We start from the raw sequence: 26,797 nt of genomic DNA on the forward strand, positions 1-26,797 counted from the left end.
TGAGTACCGCTCCTGGGGCCGCGTCCACCCCTCCTCCTCCTCCTCTTCCTGCTCCTGCTCCCCGCACCAGGGAAGCCGCTGTCCGCCCACGTGCCCTCAGCCGGCAGCGGCGTGGGAGGCTCGGGGGTGCCGGGCGAGCTCCGCGGCAAAGCCCCGGGCGCCACAGCGGAGCCCGCGGGTCCCGCCTGCCATCCCCAGCCCGCTGGTCCCCTCTGCCATCCCCGCTGGTCCCCTCTGCTATCCCCAGCGCCCCCGGGTCCGCTGGCTCCGGCGAGGCGGATCCTGCGGCCGCCCTGCTCCGCGCCCGGTGCGCGGGCGGGAAGGGAACAGCCCCGACGGCAGCCGGGCTCCCAGCTCCGGGAACCGGGAACGCGCAGAGCGTTCACGCACCGGATCACTCTTGGTTTCACGGGAAGACACTGTCGGTCTGCCCGGGAGGTACTAGCAAGCCGCAGTCGTCCCGTTAACCCTTGTCCCGGCAGACGGCTGCCCGGGGGATGGAGGCTGCGGATCATTGTCGGTGAGAGAATCCCCTAAACCTGGTGATGTTCCTACTGGCGCCTCCGGGGAGCGAGGTGAGCGCCCAGCCCGGCACACGCCGTGCCCGGAGCCGCGCTGCCGCAGCCGTGTCACACCTGCCCGGTGGTGGCGAGCCCTGCGCCGCTGGAAAGCGGGAGGCGGCTAGAGGAGGGAAAAAGTGTATCTTAACACGCAGTTACTTAAAACGCGAGCATGTTCCAGCGCCGGGTTGACAAGCCCGGCTCTCCTCTCAGGCATCTGTTAGCACAGAAGCACCAGCACCGAGCCCCACGGCGACACCGCCGCCTCTCCAAGCCCTTCCCACTCCCTCCCATCGGCGCACACACACAAACGCGCACACACACTCCCCGCTCACACGCTCTCACGCCGTTCTCTCCGGCGTTTCTCCCTGCGGCGCCCGTCTCATGGCTTCCCCCGCGCCCTCCCCAGCCCGCCGCCGCCGTGCGGGCGCTGCTGCCGTGTTTGATCCTCTTGCAAACCGGCCCTGAGCCGGAGCAGCCCCCGGTGTTCGCCTCGCCAGGGGCGATCCGGCGGCAGCCCACGCCGTCGGGCCGTGCCGTGCCGTGCCGTGCCGAGGCGGGGCGGGGCGGGGAGCGCGGGCTGCCGGCCTCGCTCCCTGCGGCTCCGGGCACGGTGAGCGAACCCACCCGCGGCCGCACCGAGAGGAGCCCGCGGGGCCGGGCGCATGCGTGGGGCCGGAGAGCCCCCGCTCCCGGTCGCCCAGCCCGCCGGGACCGGAGGGGAAGCGTGGGAGGACGCCCGGCCGGGCCCCGCTGCCGACACCGTGAGTAGCGCTCGGTGCCGCCCGGCGGCAGCCGGGCACGGCATCCATCCATCCATCCATCCCGAGTTGAAAGCAGGAGAGGGCTCGCCGCCGGCAGCCGCGACCCCCGTGCTGCAGCTGGAGCGGCCCCGGCTGCAGCGGGATGGACGGGACGGGACCGGACAGTATGGGACGGGATGGAACGGGACGGGACTGGACGGTGGCCCTGCGGCCAGGGCGGGACAGCGGCTTTGGCCGCCCTCCCCGGGAGGAACGGCGGGGACCCGGCGCAAAAGGCGTTTCCCCCGCTCTCCCGGAGGGTCGGGAGCTGCGAGCCGGGAGCCCCCGGCGCTCGGGCTCTCCCCGCCACGTCCCTCCCCAGGAGCTCCCAGCGCAGAGCCCGGGTGGCACCCGGCTCACCTCGGCCCCGGGAGCGGGGTCAGGATCCCTCCCCGGGGCGGGATCGCACCCCGGCCCGAGCCACATCCCCGGCCCCAGCGCAGGCACCAGCCCGGCTCGGCCCCGCTCAGGGCCCCTCTGCCCCGTCTCACGAAGATGCGGCAGCATCCGTGCAGCCCCCGCCCCGCCGTGAAGGGGGTCCCTCTCGGAGAGCGTCTGCTCTTGGAGCCCGGGGCTCCCCTGCCAAGTTAGAGAGAGAAGCAGCAACAGGCGAGTGTTTTCGTAGAGAGACTTCCAGGGCCAGCCTGCCTCGTCAAGAGTAAGAGCTCTTCCCGAGCTCTGTCATTAGGTAATGTCAGTGAGTAAGAAAAAGCAGGTAACGAAAATCGGACACAAATACAGAAAGTGAAATAATATTATCCTTGTAGACTCCAGTAAGAACACACAATAATTTAATAGTGGTGTAATTTACTTTATGCAACCGTTCCATTGTTCATTTTTGCTGTTGAAAAATGTAAAATGAAAAGTTTTCATATGATGCTTGTTGCTATGATGTAATGGCAAGGAGTCTCCCTGTACCTCTGTTGCACAAACAGAATGTCAGCATAGAATCCAGTGCTCTGCAGAGATGTGGAGGTGGCTACACCACTGCTCTATTACAGGACCAGAAGCAATAAACACCAGTTTGACTAAACAGAACACCGGAATCATTATCCACTAGGAGATTCCTAGTAGTGGTTCCTAAAATTAGGAACGTCATGTTAAAATTAGGAGTGTCTCTCTAAACTCAGAGACAACTGAGTGTAAAACTAGCACTGTGTTTTATAAAATGCTCAAAGGTGAGACAACAGCTACTTTATTTCCTCTTCGTTTTTTTATCTCCTCCTCTCATCAATACTTACTTTGATATCTTTACTCTGGGTCCCAAATACTTAATCATGGAAGCATCACTTAAGTTGTTATACATTCCCTACCCCTTGCTTAGAACAGAGTAGTGATGTCTGAAGACTGAGCTTAAAGTACCGGGGAGGAGTTTTTACGCTGCAGGGTCTCTTGCTCAGGTCAAATGTTGATGGAGTTGGAGCATTTAAGCAACTATCAGTACTCAGTCACTTCCAGAATTTCATCGCATCTTCTTGTCACTAAGAGAAGTGACAAAGGAGACCGCAAGTCTTGGAAGTGCTCTGGAGATCCCCTGGCATTCAGAAGTAAGAGGACTCTTAGCTAGAGGTTCATTACTCCTCACTTGCTGTTTTCAAGACTTGTCAAAGCCAGTTGAAGAAAAGAAGTCCAGGAAGTGTCACGGTCAAACTTAATGTGTGCTAAGCCAAAATCTGTCCTTCCTTCAGCATTGAATTGACTTTGGTACTGCTCCTCCTGGCTGACACTGCAGGCTGGCACTACAGCCGAGCTCCCCAGGCAGAGGGTTGCTATCACAGAGCCTGCCCTGCGGAGCAGCCAGATGCCAGCGTAGTACAATCCGAAGTGAATCGCGACAATCGGAATCAATAGGAAACAGTGTGTGAATCACCGCTTAATGCACTCCAGGGTGAGTCATCCCGATTCAAACCAGCTTTCAGACCAGCACAATGTCAGTCAGCTTCTCACACAGTTCGATGTGAGTCAGATCTCAGCACCGAGTACAATGTGAAATGAGTCACTGACTAACACAGCGCCATGTGCCTCCAGTACCCGGTGCGAGTTGTCAGAGCTGCTGTGTGATGTGAGTCACTTCATAGTACAGTAAAACGGGCTTTTTGGAGGCCATTCATAATTAAGCACAATGCAACCAAGCGCTCAGGAGGAGATAATGGGAGTGAGCAGAGTAAACTGCTGCAGGCACCAGCTTCACTGCATTGTAGAGAGGTTTGTAAAATATTGGGAGGAAAGATTTTTTTAAATGTTATTGCTGCATAAAAATAACTAGAAGCAGGTGCTTTCTCTGACATCAGAGCCAGCAAAAGCAGGGTTGAAGCAGTGGTAAAAACCCCAGCGCTGGAGAAGTCTGAGGGGGTTTTTGTTGGTTTTTCTTCTAAGAGAGCTGATCAGTCAGTGTGGCTGACATAGATACACTGAGGCTGACCCCAGCTGCCACAGAGGACAAGGCAAGGGAAGCTGACAGCTTGTGCTGTGCAGACTAGAAGATCCTGACACTGATTTAACTTAATTGCAGTTTGCAGTGACCTAGTTTGTGAAGGACTCAGCATGGGATGAAGTTATATCCATACTTACATTCATAGTACCCCACTGTCATAGCATCCACTTAATCAGCTGGACAGAAACTACAGATTGCTTTTGTTGCTTTTTCTATGCAACTAGTAAAGAACTTTTTAATGTCTTTCCCTTATTACAGGAGAAATAGTGACAGTGACCCTGCTAATAAAATCCAAACTAAAGAAATTCTTTACCCAGAGGAGATATAGACGTCTATATGAAACACAAACAAAGCACCCACAAAAATCTCACTGAAGCCCCAAGTAACTAGGTTTCTAACAAGAAAGTCAGATTTTACTCAGAGAAAGCCTTTAGTGCAGGAAGTTTTTGCACAGAGTGGCCTCCTGGTGGCCAACTGGGCAGAACTGAATACCAAAGAAAGAAGAGCAGAAGACATCTAAGGCATCGGTAGAAAAATACCTGTGACAGGTGACATGATCAAGGCACCATTTACCTCTTGCTGTGTGGATGTGATACCCTTTCAGCCATTCCTTTTGAAATGGAAAGCAATCCTTTAAGCTGGATAGATGAACTTGGCTCGTCTGAGCTGCTGCTCCTCTGGAAAAATAAACTAAGTAAAACAAGCAAAGGTACTCAGATTCTGGACATTTGACATGAAAGTATCCCAGAGCTGTTAGTTAGAGGATAACACTTTTACTTGCAACTTTATCCACTGAAGCCTTGAACAGGCTTGGACAGAGCAGTGACATAAAAAGAGGTTTATTCCATGTGCTGCCACTCTCCTTTCTGCTAACCTCTGTCTTGCAGTCACAAACTCTCATCCATTTCAGGCACCCCACTACAATATGCCAAATCTCCAATAATAAAGGTAACTTCCAGGAGCTCTTGCTCTTAACCTACTAAGCGGGCAATCTGACAACTATGCCTAAAGCATGTGCATATGTGTGGGCGAGTTCATTAACATATATTAGAATTCTTTTCTGACTAAAATAGCACGCTGCTTAATGCAGAAAGCCTGCTTGTCACATTTGTCAATGAAAAGGAAGAAGCACGAGCATCAAGTTTCCTGTTCATATTTCAGCTGACAGTGAACTGCCACAGGCTTCAGTGGGAGTTTGTTGCAGCCCCAAATATATCTGAATTGTTAAAAAATAGGTTTAGAGATTTATTTGGAAGTTGACCCCAGTTGCAAGCCTCTTATGACATTAGTAGATAAAGAACAGAATCTCTTCCAACTCACTAGTTATCATCACTGGGAGGATCCAAAGTCAAAGCAGCAACTGTGAGAGCTACGTAACCCAAAGCTTGCTGACACCAAGAGGTGCCTTTCATTGCTTCAGTGGAGTTTGGACCAGGCCTGAGCATTTACTGAAAAGTAACTGGGCTATATGACCCACATCTGTGCCCTCACTCCAAGTGCTGTCAGCTAGTGTTCCAGCACAGGGCTTCCCAGGCTGTGCAGTTACTGGGGAAGCTTCACGCTGTGGCCGTGCAAATCAGCCCCAAGAACAAGCTAAAGGCTTGCACACCTGCCTGATGGTGATGCACACAAGGAGGGAACATTAGGTCTCAGTAATTAAGTTTAAGTAATAGAATCTTTGCACTCTGAGCTGAAAAGATATTGTGTTTTAGCATAAAGTGGGGATAAAAGTATAAAGTTTTGTCTACAATCTTCTGCGTATTCCTGGGTTTGGGGCTTTTTTTTTTATTTGGTTGAGGTTTTGTTTTGGTTTTTAAATTGACATTTGTGGCTTAGATTTTAAATATACCTCCTTTGGGAATGCTATTTTCTTGGTAGCCCACCCTTCTGCTGAGAAATTAGCAAATACTATAAATGTTACAACTAAGCCAAATATCACCTGAGGTGTTTTTAATCAGGGAAATAATTTTCACTCCTGACCTTTACACTCCTTTGTGTTTATAAGGTTACATGGAGAAATGCTTCATAATCTGAATGTCAGATAGGTATGCTTTGGAATTATGCAAAAGTTATGACAGACATTCTTATCTCATCACCTCAGCATTACTCTTAAGGCATACAGTGGTTTTGCCACTATTGTCAAAAGTAGCATCACTGATGCTTGCCTAAATCCTTGGACTTCTTTTTTTAAATTACTTATTAGCATTCAATAATATGAGCACATATATTTTTTATGTGATTCATAGATGCTATCTGGCAGGATAAGAAGCAAGAACATGTGCCATTATTTTTCCTCTATTTTTGTTTCATTGCTCTTCAGGGACAATTTCATAATGGACTCAATTTGTTGTTATCATTACATAGAGAAGGACATCTCTTTCCTTGGGAGATCCAGAAACTCCGCACCTAGGCATCTGCAGAGATTCTACATTAGACTGGCTTGAAACAATGAACCAGCTGGAGACAAGCTGATCACCTCTGACACACTTCTACTCCTACTCCCTGTTCTCATCTAAGTATTTGAGTAATTGGCACTCTCCATGTGGAATTTAGATGGTTCTGTGGATTATTCCAGGCAGGATCCACTGCCTGGAAAAGTTTCTTTATGTTCCACTGTGCTGATTAAAATCCAGGGTGGAGGAGATCCAGAAACTCCAAAGCTACAAAATCAACCCAATTCTTCACAGACTGCAGGTAGTCAGAGGAGGCCTGTAAGTGACCAGTTACTTGTCCATAGTCAGAAGAAACTTCCTGCAGATGCAAAAATGATCATGCAGGATAGACTCATGCACGCAATTTAGGGAGGTAGAAGCTGCTTTGTAGCTCCAGACAATCACCAGGGATGGATTATGCATGTGCTGGGGCAGTCCCAAGGCACATGAGACAGCAATGTGTAGGATCTGAGCAGTAATGCAGGTCCCAGAGCCTCATGTGACCCAGCCAACACCACCACTATGAGGACCTGTGCAACAGAACCCCCTCTTGCCATCTAGACACTGACACTGACTGTCCCATCCAAGGATCTGATTCCTCACAGTGAGTCAATATTAGCAAAATTAGACCCTACTGACTATTTGTGTTATGCTCAGCAATCGGCTGAAACCATACCCACTCTGAGTATAAACAGAGCATGAGATGGTAGGGTTGAAGTCCTTTGGTTACAGGTGTCTTACATCATTCCATCAGTAGCCTAAAAGCATTTTTGGATTCCTCAGGAAACATGTACAGGATAGCAGTCCATCTCCAGTTTTCCTATGCTCTGTGTCTTCTTGTCTAACCCATTTTCAAACGAGGCACTTTGCTGCTCCAGATGGTGTGGACAGAGAAGGCAGAATCCAGTCTCAAAGTGCAGAGAACACCCAGTACAGAGGGTTCTCATACCATTTTTTCATTCCCATAGCACCTTCACAGTGGTCTGGAAATCTGATGTCCCAAAGTAACAACTGTAAAATTACATGAATAGAAGACCTTTTCACTATGAGGTCTAAAAATATCCTCTCTTTTTTGCCCCAAAGGAGCCTGAAGTCTAAAGAAGGCTAAATAATAACCACCTCAACTCCCACAGATCCACCAATCAATAAAGCAATTGCTTAAATTGTTGCTAATGTGGGCTGTACTCTAAAGGAGCAATGAATTTTGTTAATTCCTACAAATAATATTCACTGGATTAATTGATAAACCTATTATCCATTCCTGCACACAGCACAACTCAAACCAGCAACTGCCTGGCAAGCAGCTCTGGTGGTTGCAGCAAGAAGCAGCAGAGTGTGATGGAAACTTTCCATGTCCTACAGTGAAATTCTGGATATATTAGAAGCAGCAGAAAGATATCTACATAAAATAAAGCTCTTTTGACGTTAGATAAACAGTGCTGAGATAGATCACTTATTGCTTGCTCTGTGTGACCAGCCTGACACGGTTTTGTCCTATGGGACTTAAAGTATTAAGTGCACCAAAGGAGTTTCTACAACTCTGCAATAACCTGCACCACGGCTCAGCTCTCTACCTTGCCATCCTGTAACATGGGCCCTGGATCATATTTAGCCCAGGCCAACTCATTATTAATATGAATTAGAGATATGAATGTGTGAACATAAATTATCTCAGAAGTAAGAGTGGATGTATTAGGCTATATAAACAGCACATGTCTGTGTGCTGAATCCAAGTGACATTTTTCTAATCAATAATAATAGTTTACTATCCAAAGCAGCCTGAAATATTGTTAGATATATGATCCTTCAAAAAATGTTTTATATGCTATCACTCTCTAACTGAAATGTAAAAATGCTTCATTTAAAAAAGTACAGGTAACCGTAAAGAAATTAATGCTTATTCATTCCATTCATGTGAATCTGAAGCTGACAGGGAGAAATCTGAATCTACAAATACATTCTACATTTCAGTGATCCTTTCACATTTAGAAACAAGAAAAGTTGGGGAGGGGCAGTTGGAAGCTATGTTATTTTTTCTGATTTTCTATTTCTGGTCATTTAGGCATTGCTTGTCAGATTGGGCCTTCAGAGTTTTCAAATGGGTTGTAGTTTCTGTCTATATTGTTGTTCTTGTATTTTATTCCTCCTGCTACACAGGTGCATCTTCTGCTACCGTGTTGTGCATTTGTCTCTTGGGAGAGTGGGTGGTTCTCACAAATACGAAAATTATTAAGCTCTACAAGACAGAAATAAATTCAACATTGAAAAAACCACAGTAGCCAAAGTGCAGCAAAATGTAATGCTGCACTCTGCTAAAAAAACATTCTTTCTTCTCCTGACACTTCTGCTGGGTCCATGATACCATCTGTACATTCCCCCTCAAGTTAAAACAGCAGCATTTCCTAAACCTGGATGAACATTTTAGAAAGAAAAGATTTTAACCCCCAAGTATTTATCTTATTAGATTCAAGTCTGATATTATAGATGAAAAAAAGAATTATAAATTGGTAGCAGTTAATTTTAATTCCCCTACAATTGTCATGCCTCAAAAGAAGGTTTAGCAACCTGAAACAAACCTACACACAAAGGGATCTCGTGACACAGGAGGATGACTAGCTATGTATCCAAAAATCAAATACAAATAAGATTAAGAAAGCCATGCTAATCTTTGTACAAGCTAGCATTTCATCTCTCAAAGACATCTGTCACTTACATATGGCACAACTTTCAGCATAACAGGGAGAGCACTATTAAGTGCTGTAGAGCAAATGTGAAGCTCAGAGATAGGTCAGAAATGAACAGGGACCTCAAGGGGACTTGTCATTTCATCAACATCACTTATCTGCACACTCTGCAAAATGCAGTCTCCCAAAAGGCTTCCTACAACTGTGCAAAAAACCAACCAGTGCATCCACCAAAAACTGTTTCATGCTGTCTTCAGTTGGGGGGCTCAGTGAAAACCATGTAATTATTAACATCTAGTTTTGTGTTTCCTCCTCACCTTCACAGAAGCACAGAGACAAACGTTTTTAAAAACTGTGGCTGTCAGACATTCAATGGAGAAATGAGCATTGGCCCTTCCCCCTTTGCTACAAAGGGAGCCAGCAGGTTTAAGACATCCTCAGTATTCATCAAAGGCCAGATTTTCAGGAGAGCTCAGGTGTCTCACTCAAGCATCGTGAAGCCTGTGAGTTGGCTAATCAGGGGAAAAAAAGAAAGAAAAAAGAAAGAGAGGCCCTAACTACTTCTATTCTGTACCACTATCCTTAGGATGGCCCTGAAGTCAAAACCTCAGGAAACTCTTTCAACTCATGGGCTGATACACATCTGTGCCAAGAGCTCTAGCTCTCCAAGACCCCTCACTTGTACCTTTTGATCTCATTGCATTCCCAGGCACCTGAAGAATTCATTAGCCCTTTGCCTTCCATCACAGCACTTAAATGAGTGGATCTTCCAAAGGATTCAACACCTTAGAACTTCCATGGGGGAAAATCAGTGATTTAGCTTTTCAGTTCCCTTGAGGCTGTGGCCTTCAGCACTTCTGGGTAGGATTTTTAAAGCAAACAAAAAAGGAAAACAGAGAGAGATGTTTCTCACTCCCCCCTTTGTTTGTCGCTTGCAGCCCATGGGATCGGAGAGGACGGAAATCCGCAAACGGCAGATGGCGGCGACCCCGGAGAGCCCAGGGGCTGCACAGGCTCAGCTCAGCACTGGGAACCGAGGCTCCAATGCCTGCTGCTTTTGCTGGTGCTGCTGCTGCAGCTGCTCATGGTAACCCCTCTCATTCAAACCTCTAGGGAACACAATAGAAGGGAATGGACACATAGCTCCTGCACAGGACAACATAAGCCAAAGAAAAAAAAATGTATAATTCTGCAGATCTGGGACACAAAGAGATTGCTGTGCTCTACCACTGTGACACAACCCTCTACTCCAGCATACTCCTTCTTTCCCCTGCCATTGAAGTAACAGATTTTAAAAGAAATATCTGTACAGTATCTCTATTGCTCTTTTTTTGTCAATATTGTGCAATGTCTGTTTTGTGCTAACCTCAGCACTGAGCTTCACCAAGTGCTCCCACTAAAAACTGAAAGCATTACCAGAATATGTCAGAGGTTTATTTTTAGATTTGGGCCTTGGCAATCAGCACCAAAGGTGTTAAATGGAGGTAGGGAAGGTGGAAGAATTTTTAGGTCAAAAAATGAATAAGCAGGTGCCCAGCACACTTCTTTTCCCCTGAAGGTAACTGGATCTGTTGCCATTAATTAGTATTGCCAACTCCTGGCACCTGCAACTCATATGAAGATAATCATTGGGACCAGAAACTTTAAACACTGTGGGTATTTGCTGAAGTTGAGAAGCTAAGCAGAAAAAAATTCAGAAAAACCCCCACTACAAAAGTCCTACTTCTGTTAAGGAAGAGAATTTATCAATCAAAGCAAAAGAGGAGGAATCACTTGATTCCTAAATTAACAATGTGTTCACCTTCACTTTCTTACCAGCTCCTTCAGATCCAAGTGATTTCATTCTAAATTGAAGTAAATCTTCCCATACTCAAAATCCCTGTATCTGGTTAGGGCAAAGTATTACCTCATGGGTAAGAGTAGAACTTGTATTCAAGTAAACAAAAGTCTTAAACAGCCATAGAGTTTAGCCAAAATTCTGACAGCAAGGGAATCCTTCTTAGAGATTCACTATCCACCACATAAACACTTCAGAGCAAGCAAACCTGACACTGAGGTGATGGAAAATTGTCACAAATAACCTTACAGCCTGGGCTAGGAATCTATTCCACTAATGTTGTTTTCCAATAGCACCTTGTGGCAAATGCTTTGGAGAACACCATTAGAAGGCAAGGGAAGAACAGACTGATAATTTCCTTGCTATTGGTACTCAGCTCATCAGAAACCAAGGCACACAGGATTCTGCCTTTCCTAATGCAAATAGTGAATATTTTGCAAGGACAAAAGGCTGCTTGGAGGTTTGGGTTTTTTTGTGAGATGCCAAGAACTCTGACTCTGATCCTACCAAGCTTTTCAGCAGGTGCTTAAAGGTAAACCAAGGTAGGATTTAGAGAGACATTAACACTCTGCCTGTACAGGATCAGTTTGTGTCCTATTGCATCTATGTTAAATCATCCCACACAAATTCCAATGCCATTTCAACAGCTGTCCAGTGCAATTGCAAGTAGCTGAGTCCAGAGCTGCATTACACAAAAATGGTTTTCAGTTAAAGGAAAAAATAAGACACATTTATCTACTACGTCATAGTATATAAAATTTGCATTTTACCTTGTAAATTGTTGATAAAGTACTTTTTTTTTGTGATTTTACCTGATATTTTCCAGGATGCTCATTTTCTGTGTATCTCACTATTCAAACAATTCAAAGAAAGCAATTTACTCAATAGGGTTTGTGAAAGTACCCAGATTTCATGATGCTTATAATTCCTATTAGCATTTCAGAATCATCTGGGCAACCAATACAGGCTCAGAAACAGAGTAGCTTGTTTCAGCTTTAAAATAATTCCTGATTTTTTTTGAAACAATTGTTTTCTAGTAGCAAGAAATGCAAAACAAACCGTAATTAAGCTATTTATGTTCCCCATTCATAGACCATTTCCTCAAAATAGCCTAAGCTCTTGGAACAGAAAGATTATGAATAGGAATAAAAATAACAGTCTCTATGAGTCATGCTGCTGAGCTGCTGAACATCCAATATTCAGCATATTCTTAATAGTAGATTTAGAATGAACTGAAATGAGTCTCTCAGCTGGATGCTCAGAGCCTGTGTTCATTCCTGCAGTCAAACCCAAACCTCCAGCCTGTTACTCTTCCAGTTCCTGAGAGGATACGGTACTGCACTACTCTCTTTATTGTTTACTAGTTCACTTCTAGGGAAAGAGCCTGCCTGTAAGCAATTTTCTGAAGCATGGCATGTTCTCTTAGGGAGGCTTTTGTTATTTCTTTGGTCTTTATCCCATATGATTGTATTCCTTTCTATTGGATCTGTTGGGTCCCCTCAATCCAAAAGTAGTTCTGATAAGAGTATCACTGCCTCTCTGTGTGTGAGAATACATATCACTTTACATATTCAAAAAATGCCAGAACCATTGGTAAAAAGGATAGTAAAGGCTTGAGACCCATATAACCTAACAGAAAAAAGAACTAGCATTACTACTTACATTTTTCTCTTTTTTTTCTTTAAAGGTAAGTTGTCATAGTTCATTGGTTTGAACATATGGTTCAGATATTGCTGAAAAGAAGTGTTTGCACTATCTGCTCTCCATCTCAGCAATACAAAAGCTTTCCTATATCTTCCACACATGGACTGCTGTGGCAAAGAGAAAAGTAGCTCTCTGCAGATTATGGACCAATGGTAGCGAAAGACAGAGAAGGAGATGCCCAGTAAACAATAAGGCTGCAAATAAAAGTTGGCCAAGAGTTTAGAATGCAAAACAGGCAGAAAAATCCACTGGTTTAACCAAAAACCTTCCTAGAGATAAATGAGATTCTTAGCGATTAAGGCAGCAAAACTTAGAACATTAGCATGAAAGAAAGGTAAGATACTAAGGAAGAAATTAAGTTTGGTATTTCCCTAGAAGTTATAGCAACTGTGTTGCCTTGTTTCAGGCTGGAGGACCCATTTCATATAAATAACGGGCAATACAAAATATAAAAAACACTGTGACCTTTTCTTCTTGACATATTTTAAGCAGCTTTACAGATTTTATGATAGCATATGTGTGTGCATGTGCATTTCTCACTAAGCTACCATAGCCTGGATGAACTGAATGTAGTCCCCACTCCGAAACAAAAAATTTTCCATTTTCAAATCCAGTTTGAAATGAAAATTAATCATCTAAAACCACAAAAGAAAATTTTAAGAACTAGAGCTATCTTTAGTAACATTTGATGAAAGAAGCAGTTCACAGCTACAGGACAGCAAAAACTGTCAGCGATCACTAGTGACTGCAGCAAACTTTGTTTTTGTAATGCTACAAACAAGTGTTTCCATTCAGACATACTCAAAATTATATTCAGCAATGATAGATCTGCTCTTTGTGCTCCAGATCTCACATTTTGACACATGTATTAGCAATTTGCTAAGATGCAATCAATCACCACACAATCTGGCTGTATCTATATCTGAACTCTGAAAGTGCTTACCCTTCCAAAACCACATAGAGAAGTCTTTAGTTCACTTAAATCTTGCATCCTGCTTCTGAACTCTGGCTTTCCTTTCATGGTATCACCATTCCAAACCAGAGTGTTGGTCCTCATCACAACTGAGGAGAAAAAAATGCTAACAAACAAATCCAAACCCACCTACCTTGAAACCTAACTCACATAAAACCAGTGCATCAGGTCCAGCTGAACTAAAAGCATTGCACTGAGCGTACACAGTACAAAAACAAACAGAGAATTAATTTGGTATGTGACAAAGGGTATGCATCCCATACACACTTGTGTGTGTGTATGTATATATATATACATATATATAGAATTGGATCTGACAATCCTTATGAGTCCCTTCAACTTGAGATATTTTATGGAACTATGCTCCTGCTGTAGAAAACCTGTATTATAGAATACTAAACAGCTTTCAGCTACACTCAAGGTTTATACAATTGTAAAAATAAGGTCAGAATGTAACTGTGGGTAATGTGCCTATCATTAGCTTCTGTCCTTTTAGAATTTTTATTTTTAGTATAGGAGGAAAAGTGTCTGGTGTATGTTCAGCGTTTTTCTGTATAAAGTTGACTAAAACTTTGTTTGCTACTTTTCAGTCTTACTGTTAGAAATCAAGAAGAAGAGAGAGCAAGGAGAACATCTCATGAACTCCAAGCAGAGGGTATTCCAAACTGTGAAGAAAGGTATGGTCTTTATTAAGTGTTCTGTCAAGCTAAAATGAAACAAACCCAACAAGCCATACTAAGTAATTGCAATAGTTTACCTGAAATATGAAAATAACTATTATCTACTTGTCATTTACACCCAATTTGCAAGTCACCTGTTTTTTTACCTCCTAATGAAACAAAGGTCTGATCTATAATATTTTACTTCATTCATATGCAGCATGTAAGCACATCCCCACTCCCATGACAAATTAAAACCAGCATTGTAAACTGAATTTTTAGCTTTTTCCTGAAATAATTTAAAAACACACCCTGTTCCCACCCAGCAAGTATGCAATGAGCTTAACCAACAGTGTTCAGCCTAACAGAAATAATAAACTGGAGCTTAAATCCTCCCAAAAGTCAGGCAATAGTTTCTTCAGAAATGCTCAAACAGGTAAAAGCACCTGCAAAATGGTAACATACAGGTGGGTACCTTTCAAAGGGTTTAAATCATTGCTTCTTTATATGTATTTTCATTCAATTTTTAACCATAATTTAACAAGGATTATTAGGGATAGAAAAAATGTCTAGCTGTTAGACGGGTACTTCTTTGTTGCAATTACTCTGAGCACTAGCAATTTCTGCATCAAAGCAGAGGCAATCACCTGCATCAGAGCTTTTGATAAGCACACTTTCAAAAAACATCTTATAAATGTGTTTACACGAGTTTGCACTTGGGTGGCTGAAATGAGGAATCAGAACCCCATGAACTTCACAATTTTGTTCCATTGTGAGGGCAGATGCCTCCTGCCAGCTGCAAACAGCTTGAGTAACAATCATTCGTTTCTCTCCTTTTGCTCTTCTTCCTCCTTAAGCCCTGCTCCCACTCTTGAAGAAGTAAATGCCTGGGCTCAATCATTTGACAAGTTGATGCTCACTCCAGCTGGCAGAAATGCTTTTCGTGAATTTCTGCGAACAGAATTCAGCGAGGAAAACATGCTTTTCTGGATGGCCTGTGAGGAACTAAAACAAGAATCCAACAAAAGCGTCATTGAAGAAAAAGCAAGACTAATTTATGAAGATTATATTTCTATCCTCTCTCCAAAGGAGGTATATTGCTTTCCTTAATACATTCTTTGATGTTTCTTTGCACAGTTACAGCAATACTTAGGGAGAATTTCCCCCACCCCCCACATTCCACTGCCATCATGTAGATATTTAGGGGAAGAAGGCACCCACCATTGAGGTGAGATGGTCAAAACTTTCACTGGTTGTAAGGATCTTCCTATGCTACCCTGGCATGCTGATGTGGAATTTTTAGTTTGAGGCACAAATATATGGCTGATCACATTCACCTTGCCCAACTCAAATTTTATTTGTTGGACAAATCAGTTCCTTTTCTCCTTACACTCAGAGGAGGGTGTATACATTTCTCCAAAAGCACAGTAACCACAAATAGTGTCATTTTCAAAGACAAATTTCTCACAGAGCAGCTGACAAAATATGGCATAGAACAAATAGAATTACTTCCCCAAAATTTTCAAAACTATTTTGCTGTTAGCAAATATGTCAAGTTTCAAAGACACCTCAGTACAGTTTGAATATAATCCTGCCAAGCAGGCTAGAATTTGAAACCTTTCAACATCCTTGCAAAATTACAATTTAATTTTTTTGTGCCAGCTATACTTATGTACTTATAAAAATGCTGTTTAAATCTACCCAGTCTGTTCCTGCAATACTAATGTCTCTCGACAGACATATAGGACCTGCAGAAAAAAAAAATTACATTACTGTATGTTGTATGGAATCATTATACAGCCCTACCTGTGGTTCACATCAACTCACTCTGCTTTTTAACAGCAATTTGATTAAGAAACAGCTTCCCAGGTTACATTGTCCACCTGCGTCATACTCTTTACTCCAAACTCAGTCTCTTTACAACAGCACCAACTCTCCAGGAAATGAACTGTCACAAAAAATTATAAATGCTCTCTACTACAGAGCAGGAAGTTGGTCTGGAAATAACCCATCGGTCTCAGTAATAACGGGATTGCAGACAGCCTTGTTCCAATAAGGTACCTCAGTGAGGACATTACCCATACGCAAGATATTACTCCACTCAAATTTTAACAGAATCATTTTTTGCAGAAGTTCACTTAGCAATTTTTACAGTCTTGTAGGACACCAGCTGAAATGCTTAAAAAAGATAGCTTTTTCAACCAATGAGAGAAAAATAAGACCCCACGTGTATTATTCACTATTATTTACGTGACTTTCTATTTTAATACACAGGTCAGTCTGGACTCCAGAGTAAGAGAAGTTATTAACCGAAATATGCTGGAACCCTCACAACACACCTTTGATGACGCACAGCTTCAAATTTATACCTTAATGCACAGAGACTCTTACCCACGGTTTATGAACTCTGCTATTTATAAGGACTTGCTTCAGTCCTTGTCTGAAAAATCCATTGAAGCATAGAATTTTTTCTTAAATGTATTTATTTTAAAACAGACAGGACTCTGGGCTACAGAAATCCACAGGGAATTTAGAATTAATCAGATATTTACCTGAAAATAACTCAGGCAAGTTTTACTACAGACTGAATAATTTAAATCCGCACAAAGCTCTGACACAATCAACTAAGTGCAGTTTCTGATTAAATTCAGTATTACTTTGCAAAAGGAAATGAAGAGAATGAAGAAACCTTGTTCAAAAAATGCAGTATTTTTTCAAACACAGCAGACAATACAGACACAAATTTATACCTTATGTCTGAGGTACAAATACCAACTGAGCATGAAACTACAAATGATTTTTAAGTGGAGTGTTAGAATTTTCTTGAAAATGAAACCAGTTGCCCCATCCACACTGTGACCAAAGTAAAAATATTACTGTCAATACTGTGTTACTCTAGGCACTGCCATCACACCTGGCATAGGTACACTCCACTTGTTTTGGTATCTTTAATGCATACATGGTGCACTAATGGAAATTGGCATGGCAATCTCAAGTTTATGAAAGTTACTGGTTGAAATAATGCTGCTTATAAAAAAAAACACTTTTGCTGAAGAATTGTTATTTTAGTACTAGAATCTGCTGAAAGCATTAAGTTCCCTTTGTTGATGTTCATAAAGTTAAATTATTTATTTCAGAGGAAGACAAGTCTGGGCATTCATATAAAGCACAAGAATTCTCACATATTTTTCTCTTCCCTCAGTAGGTGTTTGTAAAACCCTTCACTATTTGTTAGCAAGATGATGACAGTTTCAACCAGCTTGGGTTTGTAAATATGAAATTCTCCCATTCCCTGACAGATCTTGTAAGGTTTCCATTACAGATATACACACAATTTATTTAATAAAAGCAGGAAGATGGAATCTGTGTTCTGATACAGCACCAGCTCTATCCAGTTACAAACCATGTTCATTTACAGTATGCCCAAAGCATTACACTTAATTCCCGGTCATATCTCAAAATCAGTAATCACAGGAAATACTAGGAAGAAAGTAAGTTGAATTCACATAAACCATCTGTACATCTGTTACTCTAATGTCTTCTTTCTTTTAAACCACATGATTCACTACAATTCCACTACATTAAACTCTGGAGTTTATAGTGGGTTTCCACTGAATTGTATTTTTCCCTGTGTATTTATTTAAATGAGCCAAATGACACGTACAGGTTGGAAAAAGACATATGGGAAAGAGAAAGACACAAAAAAATACCCCCAGAAAGGGGTGCCAGACAGACAGAGTTCAGTGATGTGTACTGTAGCCTTTCTAAAACCTACTCTTTGCCTAGTTCCAGCGCTATGGAAAATACAAAATGGGAACTTTCTCTAAAAAAAATGAAATGGGAGGAACAAAACAGAATTTAAGAGATCAATTTAATTGTTTCCTTAATGCACTTGGCAGGTGATATGTTGTGCCCTTACTGCGTTTTGCAGCACATAATGATTTGATTTTTTCAGTACCTAGCACCACAGGAGAAGAGCTGGTACATGGTAATTTATCAATGCTATGGGCTGGTTCAAGCCAGGCTAGATGGGCAAACTGGTCTAGTGGAAAGTGTTCCTGCCAGTGGGGATGGCACAAGATTAAGGTACCTTCCAACCCACATCATTTATGATTCTATAACCAGTTTTCATTATCTCCTTCCAACAACAAAACAGTATTAAACATGTCAGCACAAAAAAAGTAAACAAAGAAAAATAGAGCAAAGGAAAGTGCTTTTGCCTGCTGTAGCACAGTGCTGGATGAGTAAGTTAAGAGGAAACCCTTCCATGCACCACTAAAGACACAGTTCAGTTAATGTTCACCAATGCTGACCCTATCAATGCTGCTTACCTCAGCTGAATTTCTATTTAACACACCCGGAGCACTACCAATACCATTTCAGTTTATGTAAAATATTACAATGTAAGTAGTAACTTCAACAAAACAAACCAGATATCTTCAAAAGGCAGCACTCATGGGGAGCTTGCAGTCAAACAGATGATACTGTATTTGTTTTAATCAGAGTGGGCAGGAGTGCTCTAAACCTCTAAGTTGACAAATAAAGTTCACCTAGGTCAAATTCAGCTTGTTGGAAAGATCATATGCACACATAAAAAAAAAACCTTCAAAGCATGTCACCTCACAAAATGGAGGATTTAATTTCTTTTAAGTTATCTCTCTTCCATGCAAAGATACTTCATTAAAAGCTGGAAGACAGACTGAATGCTCATAGTCCATATCAAACTATATATTCTATTATTCTGCAAGGAAATAAAGAAAAAAAGATGTAATGAAGTTAAAGGGCAGAGAAAACTATATTGGTTTGGGCAGTTTTATGGCTAACACTAAATTATTAAAAAAATAAAGTAATAATTTCTAAGCTTATTTTCCATGTGCCACAACTTCTAAGCAATGAACATTCTCTAGGTAATTTCCATTTTACTTCTGCATAACAATATGTTGACATTTGCAATGTACATTCTTTCCTGAAATATCTTACCAAATTTTAATGCTGTGCTTTAGGCCTAGGCTTATACCCACCACCAGGAGCAGAATGCTGATCCCTAGGCATGCTGAGAATATCTCCTAAAAACTCAAACAACCCACTCCCTTAAATATCTTGTTATTTTGAGGCTGGTTAATGCTGGATTAATTAAAGGCATGGAGGCAAGGAGGGGGGGAGGGGGAAGATGAAAACAAAAACCCACCCACACAGACAACCAATTTTTAATTACATTTCATTGCTATATACCTGCTCATGGTGCGTAAACTTCTCAGGGCAAAAGAGAAGTGCACAGAAAAGGAAAAGTTTCCATAGACAAGTAGCTACATGAGTAGCAAAAGAAAATAATCATATTGACATTATTTAATCATGTAAGAAATTATCACAAAATCAATTTATCCTAGGTTGAAAATGAGCACGGTTGGTTTGCCTTGGCATTTATTGAACTGCAGGATATCATTAAGCTGTAACAACTTTCCAGTCCACTGGCATTCTTCCTTCAATGTCTGCACATCATAAAGCAGTAACTCCCACAGAACATGCACACTGTTAAAGACTGCTCTTTTCACCAGCCTGCTAAGCACTATTAAAATTGCATGGGCTCCTTCAGCCAACATACTGTGCTTTACAGTGACCTTTAAATTCCAAAGTCATTAGCACAGCACAAATGGAGGAAAAAAATATTCTGAAGGGCTCTACCATATAAAGTTAGATTAAAATCCATCCCACAAGCATCATGTACTTAAGCAGTTTTGGATTACAAAGGATATCAGAAAAAAGATTAAGTGATGAGAAAGGCCATCATATCATAATGTTAAGTAATTTTTAAACAACTCTGCTGTAAGCAATTTTTAAGAACATGTGTCTTCTGCTATAAAAGATACAAGCATTGTTTCAATGACATTGTGAAAAAGTTTTTTATACTAAGGTTGTAACTAAATTAATCCCAAACTCTTTGAAATGGGAATAGAATTCAAGAGTAGTGATGATCTAGTGAAACAGAAGCTATCATACAGCTGTAAAAAACTGTGCTTAAAAGAAGTAAAACTCCTCAGGTTTGTTTATATGAATAACTAATATTTCAAGATCTATTTCCAGAGGCATGTATTTGAAAGGTAATACAACCACATTTTACAGAATGAAGACTTCATGTTGATGAATTAAGTCCTGTCCAGGCTGGAAAGGGTTTGAGTTTCAATTTAAAATTAATGTATGTGATCACAAGTTGAATCCTGAACTCCAGATAAAAACCATGCCCTTCCTCGGGTTCACAAAAGCCAGGATCACTGGGAAGATGTTTCCCTTCTGCTCAGTGATAGTCAAAAAGAACCATTCAGTACAAGACAGTTTAAAACTCATACTTTCTCCTGAACAGGATAACAGAATATATGAGCAAATGTATTATATATGAGAAAATGTCTTCTAATGAAGGATCCAGAAGCTGTGTTTTCTGAGCAGCAGGATCCTCTAGCCTTGCTTACAGAAGAGTAGATCCTTAAATAAGACACACATAAACACACACACACACAGCAGAAGGAATGTGGCCTCCTCTTTCTCTCTATTAGAATTGTGTACAAGCTACCTTAAATTGTAGGCCAACTCTGCTCCATCTGAGAGGATTCAGGTGTCCATAAAGGTAATAACCAAACCTGCTATTCTTAGATGGAGAGATTGATCACCAGTTCTGCTGGCATGTTTCAGTGCATGAAATACCCCAGAGTACTGGGTCAGTCATGGCACAACTGCAGCCCAGTAGACAAAGCCAGCCATGGAGAAATGAGACAGTCCCAGCCCCACCTTTGCATCCTCTTTGATACAGGAGGGCAATTTCAGACAGCTGTGAACACTGCAGCAACTGTTGAACAGAGGTCCATCCAAAGATCTGTACTGGAAAGTTTTATTTTTGGATTTGGGTAACCAAAATAAAGCATGAATAGAACAGATGCATTAGATGCATTTTTGAATCTAGCTGTTGCACTCCATCCTTCACTGGGCAAAAGAAACAGTTCTTTTTACCATGGGGGCAGAAGAGAGAAGGATGAGGGCTGCTGCTCAGGTATCATCAGGTGAAATCACATTTTATTTCAACTCCCACTTGGATACACCTGCATCACAGAAAGTGCTACCACAGTTCTGGTTCTTTTAATATAGTCCAGATATAATCTGGTGACTAGAGAAAAACAATTACTACAGTTTCTCAAAAGATATTTCTTTAAGTGTCACAATCAGACACTAAGATTAAAGGACACACTGTGCGAAGAAGCTTATGCAAACCATCCACTGCCTGCCCTGCATATGTATGCTGTGAACAGCTGTGGAAATTTAGGTCTACTTGGCATCCAATTTGCTGTCGTTTTTAACACAAGTTTTTGGACTTGTTCTTTTAGAAAGGTCCCCAAACAAAGCAGTCTAATTGATAGTAAAAAACTTTAATTTGTTTGTTGTCCTCAACAACTTGGAAAAAAAAATTACATCTTTTAGTAACTCTTAGGAAACAATCCTGTCAATGGACCTCCAGAGAGGTTAAAAATTAACCTATGCTGCTAGCAGAAAAAAATATTTTCTAAAAAGCACTAGCATAAGTCGAGTTAAAATGTTTATATATAAAAATCTATTCAAGAAACTTTAAATGCTAAGCAATTTTCTGCTTAAAAAATAGTCTGTAACAAAACTTCTTCTATTTTAATAATTTTTACCCTTCAGCAGAAAAGCCACACTTCCTTGCATAAGCTGACTGGAAAAGCTTGCTGTATCAAGTATTAACCAAACAGTTCTTGTCTCCCAAAGTTCAAGTGTCATCATACTATTTCCAACTCATTTGTTACAGTTGCCACTATCACACAAAAAACATTCAACATAGAAAAACTTGGTTTTCCTTTACATTCAAGGAATTTATTTTCCAGGAGCTGTGCATACTCTTCCCATTCCCTCATGAATAATTTATACAGTGCCAAAATAGACCTCCTCAGCCCCAAACTCTAACAAATTAAGTAATATAAAATTAGATTTAATGAATTTAATCTCTTCTAAAGATGTTGACATGATTTTTCTTGAAAACACATTTGCAAATAATTCTAAACATGCACTGCTAAAAAGCAAATTCTAAAAATGCAGCATTTATATAATTTCTCATATGGAAAAGATCATAATTTTAATAATTTATTCCCGCTTGCAGGTCTATGATGGACACCAGATACCCTACATTTCAAAAAATCATTTCATGAACAAAATCAATGCCATTTAAATGAAGGGAGTATAGTATTATCTCCCCAGCCAGTTTAATGTAATGAATTGCTTAGCTGGTGTTATTAGGATAGCCTACAACACAATGCCTTTGCTTATATACAAAGTCTAAGCCCAAGTTGGTTGTCAAGCACATTAAGCAAGACTGAACACTCAAATCAGATCTAACCACTATTTTAGGACATTCTTAGGAATAATGCCTGCTGATAGAAGGTAAAATACATGCTTTGGGCAATAAAATATATTGCATTGATCAAAGCTGGTTACATAAACAAGCTTAACCAACCACTGCAAAAGAGGTCATCATATCCATAACAAATATTCAAACCCCATGACTGCAAATTTAGTCCTAGTCCAGAAAGAGCACACAAAGTAAAGAGTTAATTAAATTGTGTATTAGTTAACAACTGAGCTTAACGTTATGAGGAACTTATATACCTTTTCTGCTTGCAAAGCAAAGTGAACAGAGAAGAGAGAAACAAATTTCATTCTTACAACCGAGCACATGTGGAGAGGCAAAATACACACAGGAGGAGCGTGTATATTTCAGACCACAAAAAATACAGTACATTATTCACATAGTTAGAAAAAAACAAGACAATTACCAAAATGTTTAACTGGTAAAAGTTTAATGTCAACTTACTTATAAAAATGAAAAAATATTTTAAAATTCACCATACAATTGAGGAACCTGACCCTACTGACTATCAGCTATAGGAAGGCATTTAAGGAAATGATGGTTGTGTCAAAACAAAGGCTAACTTGAGGCATGTATGCTGCTTTGAAATAAAAAGAAAAGAAAAACCAAAAAACCCTCTCATTTGCAGGAAGCTAAATGCTTAGTCTAGTTTTTAAAGCTAATTACAAAATCCTTGTTCATACTGGTCCAGATGTCTTGACAATTTCTTCTTCTAACAGAACTGTCAAAAGAAAATAATGCTTCATGAGATCTTTATACATCTTAGTTCTAAACCTCTACAAGAATAAACAGAAATACAACACCATACTTAGGATATGGAAATTACTAATTAAAGCACTTATATTTTAACCATTCCTTCGGGCATCTGTATACAGACACTTCTGTAACTACAACCTTACATAAGGTTTTAAGGACAAATATACTTTTCCAGTTACTGCAAACAATTCCATCAAACGATTTCTAAGCTTTATACATATTATTTAGATATCTCAGAGCCTATATATGAACAATATTCAGCAATAAGCTATGTAAACCAAGATACATAAAATGTTTTTTTATGTGGAAATCTTAACGTACACCGTGGCATGGCCCTGCAGAGCTGCAGTATTCTTAACATAGAAAAATAACAGAATGAGGTTATCATGCTTCCTATGGCATGTGATCACACCTTAAACTGTAAATTTTACAAGCCTTCATTTCAGTCTTTCTCTGTTTTATTGAACTACCATTGTTTCTCAGAAGCTTTATAAAGTCCTGTTTCCCAAACTTAAAAAAAAAGATTCCATTAAGTTATCACTGCCTTACACTTATCCTGGTACAGGAATACAGCAGCAGCCATCTCTCTTTTCTATTGCTTCTTCTTTTCAGAATAGCAAAAAACCAGAAAAAACAATAACAACAAAAGGTCTAAAAAAGGCCTGTTACACTCACCAAAGCACAGTTTAAAACCAGTTAAAAGAACTTTGGGTGAAGAAAGAGAAAATGGTGACTAGCTTGTCACCACTTCCCATGGCAAAGCAGTATTGTAACTAAATGTTGCAAGGACTAAGTCCTGTCTTCTCTCCCCCTTTGCCACCAACCTTCTAGAGAGATCTCATATCTTTAGTCAAAAATACATTTCTAATTTAAAGCTATTTTGCAATTTCAAGATGTAATATCATTAATGGGTTAAGAAGTAACCAAAAGTCAACAGAAAGTGGTTTGTCACATTTACTGTAAACCCAAATTAAGCACAGAGGCTGGCTGCCTGCTATCAAATATGCAGAGCAGTCTAACAGTCTTACCTTCCATCTGTTTCCACATTCATTACAGACAACAAACGTTGTCATGGGTTCATCAGCACTGCGGGTTTGAACCTTTGGCAAAGGCAAGAGCCAGAGCGGAAAAGGAAAATTAGTATCTTCAATTTTTGTTAGTGTGTGTTCAATGTAACTGTTTAAATCAAAGTTTAACATTAAGGAAACAAATTGGTATAAAAATACAAGTTAACTTTATGTATCAACTGCAACTGGGCTTTTTGCCTTGCTATAAAGCCATGATAAACTTGGATTTTGAGAGATTCAGTAGCACTAAAATACCAATTTCTGCACTGAAACTGTGCATGTATTTCTAGGAGAAGATTCTGCACTAAAAGTACAGTGGCCAGTACACTTCACATACATTTACCAATGCAAAGGCTTAAAAGTCTTATGACTGAAAACCAACTTGCTATTTAAAGCATCTGATGAACAGTACAAAATACAAATGCAGCTGATCCTATGATGAAAATGACATTCCCTGAAGCACAGTTAAGCCAATTAAAGCACCCTTTCTGTGGTTGTAGAAATGAATGCAAATCAGGGTCTCGTGTTAGTCAAATGGTACATTAAATATATATATAAATATACATGTGCATACACATACATATAATTTTCTGCTACTTAGTCCCTCTGTAAAAATAAGCTTACACACAACACATTAAAAACAGTATCTCTCCTCCACATAAAACCTTCATGAATATGATGCATTAAGAATTATCAACAATTCAGCATTGCAAAGAAACTGAAGTTTCAGTCTATACAGATACTCAGCTTGGATCTACATAAAGTTTTTGGCAAATAAATACAACAAACTTGCTTTACATAAGCACAACTAAGTAGATCCAGCTACCTTCACGTTTTGTAAGCTGTCAACATTTGGCTGGAAGTTCATTTTGCAATTCCATTTTTTTTCTCTGACAATCTTTATATAGGACTTAAGGTTTGAAAAAGGAAAACCAAGAGTCGGAATAACCACGCACCTGGGTGTATGTACAGTTCTTCTTTTTGCACTTGCCACATGTAAACAGATCAGTTTGGGTACCTCCTGTTTTAGCCATCTGGTGCTCTCTGATAGCTTCTTTGGTCAGATTTTTGCGCATTTCTTTCAGCTCATCACTTGCCATTTCCTACAAAGGACAAAGAGCAGACAGAGTTTACTAGAGAGTTTTAGCTTTAAAACAAGTTACCACTGTGCAAGCCAATACAATTTTTTTATTTAGAATCCATGAACAACAACTCTGTTGAAGGGCAATGTGATTCTACACATTTTTAATTTTACAAGACTGAAGCTGGGCTATTTCACAGCACAGAAGCTACAAGAAGTTAAAAATGTTCTCTTTTTTAACACAGATAGGAAAAAAAAAGTACAAGTTACAACATCAAGCATCTAGAAACATTTCTATGCAAATACACTTCTGAAGTTCAGAAATGTAAGTGAGGCAAGGTAGAAGACTTAGAAGTTCTCCAAAGAGGCAAAAAAGATGCTCTCCCTAGGTTAGACCCTTGGATGATTATCTCAATGACCTATGAAACATTTATTACAGGAAAAAATTTACATTTTTTTGACTTCTATATTTGTACTGATAAATACAATAGAGCCATAATTTACCATATGTCACCAAAAATCATATTAACTTCGTTTCTAAACACTAAGCAAAGAGTTCAGAATTGCCCATTTTCTTTTTCCTTTAAAATAGTTTTAGTGCAGAAGATCTCCACACAGTCTAGTAATCAAGTGTGCACAGCAAAACCAATTTGTTACATTTTTCTTCAATACAATTTTATTCACCATCCCATGTAGATGTGGAATGAAAATCTTGTATCAGTGCTCTTTCACTATTGTTAAGAAGTAATCTTAACACTAAGTGGGTTTTAGCCATTTGACATTTCAATCCAAAACATTAATCAAACAAAGAATCTGCACTGGACAGGACAAAATATAAGTTTGTTCTAAATATGTAGAACAAAGAAAATCAAAATCATACTGAAGGTACAACTTGCTTTTCTTACACATTCTTTCACCAGCCTCTGTTGAGCCTAACCTTTATGTAAAGCTATAGTTAAAAAAATCAACCATCAAAAAAGCCCAGCACAACTTTCTTTTGGAATAAAGTTAGTCACAATTTTCATTAGTTGACCACAACTAATTTCTCTCAGTCTCCAAGACACTCCTTTATATTTTCATTTGAGGGGGCAGAATCTAACACATAGAAGCAGAACTACAGAACTGAAAAAAGATGTTTAACAAGATGTGCTTTCATTTCTCTCTCCCATAAAATCTCATTTTTCATTTGAATTTTTAGATCTATTTTGACTTTTAAAGAGACTTTCATGCCCTCTCCCCCAACACAGCCCTGTAATTCAGATTCTGCAAGCCACAGTCGTTCAGAAGTACGCCAGCTTACACAAATTACTTTTATGCTTAATAAATACAGGCCAGGGTGTAAGTCCAAGAGGGGAATAGTTCAAGACCTGTGCTTTACTTAC

At 40.6% G+C, this 26,797-nt stretch overlaps 3 protein-coding genes across 7 annotated transcripts in view; 1 reads left to right on the forward strand and 2 right to left on the reverse strand.

Moving 5' to 3' along the window:
* LOC113458802 (uncharacterized) overlaps positions 1-884 on the reverse strand; it is a 25,353-nt gene extending 24,469 nt beyond the window's left edge. For all 3 annotated transcript variants that reach the window (XR_012582451.1, XR_012582449.1, XM_074551028.1), the window contains exon 1: positions 8-884. Coding sequence is in view for 1 of the 3 variants with exons in the window: in XM_074551028.1 (XP_074407129.1) it covers positions 8-515 (508 nt within the window). In the remaining 2 variants the exon portion in view is untranslated. The remainder of the gene's footprint in view (positions 1-7) is intronic.
* The window catches only part of RGS20 (regulator of G protein signaling 20), a 23,786-nt gene extending 660 nt beyond the window's left edge, over positions 1-23,126 (forward strand). Inside the window, exons 1-5 of one of the 2 annotated variants that reach the window (XM_005479294.4) lie at positions 103-1,324; positions 9,852-10,000; positions 14,018-14,104; positions 14,944-15,178; positions 16,361-23,126. In XM_005479294.4, coding sequence (XP_005479351.1) covers positions 1,226-1,324; positions 9,852-10,000; positions 14,018-14,104; positions 14,944-15,178; positions 16,361-16,549 — 759 coding nt within the window. In that variant the 5' untranslated portion in view covers positions 103-1,225 and the 3' untranslated portion in view covers positions 16,550-23,126. Of the gene's footprint in view, positions 1-102; positions 1,325-9,851; positions 10,001-14,017; positions 14,105-14,943; positions 15,179-16,360 lie in introns of those variants that run through there. The other variant, XM_005479295.4, reaches the window with a different exon arrangement.
* TCEA1 (transcription elongation factor A1) overlaps positions 16,811-26,797 on the reverse strand; it is a 31,730-nt gene continuing 21,743 nt past the window's right edge. For both annotated transcript variants that reach the window (XM_005479297.3, XM_026791295.2), the window contains exons 8-10: positions 25,291-25,437; positions 24,296-24,367; positions 16,811-23,232 (exon numbers count right to left, since the gene is read on the reverse strand). In XM_005479297.3, coding sequence (XP_005479354.1) covers positions 23,224-23,232; positions 24,296-24,367; positions 25,291-25,437 — 228 coding nt within the window. In that variant the 3' untranslated portion in view covers positions 16,811-23,223. The remainder of the gene's footprint in view (positions 23,233-24,295; positions 24,368-25,290; positions 25,438-26,797) is intronic.

This window comes from Zonotrichia albicollis, chromosome 1, assembly GCF_047830755.1.
Source record: "Zonotrichia albicollis isolate bZonAlb1 chromosome 1, bZonAlb1.hap1, whole genome shotgun sequence".
NCBI classification, from domain to species: Eukaryota; Metazoa; Chordata; class Aves; order Passeriformes; family Passerellidae; genus Zonotrichia; species Zonotrichia albicollis.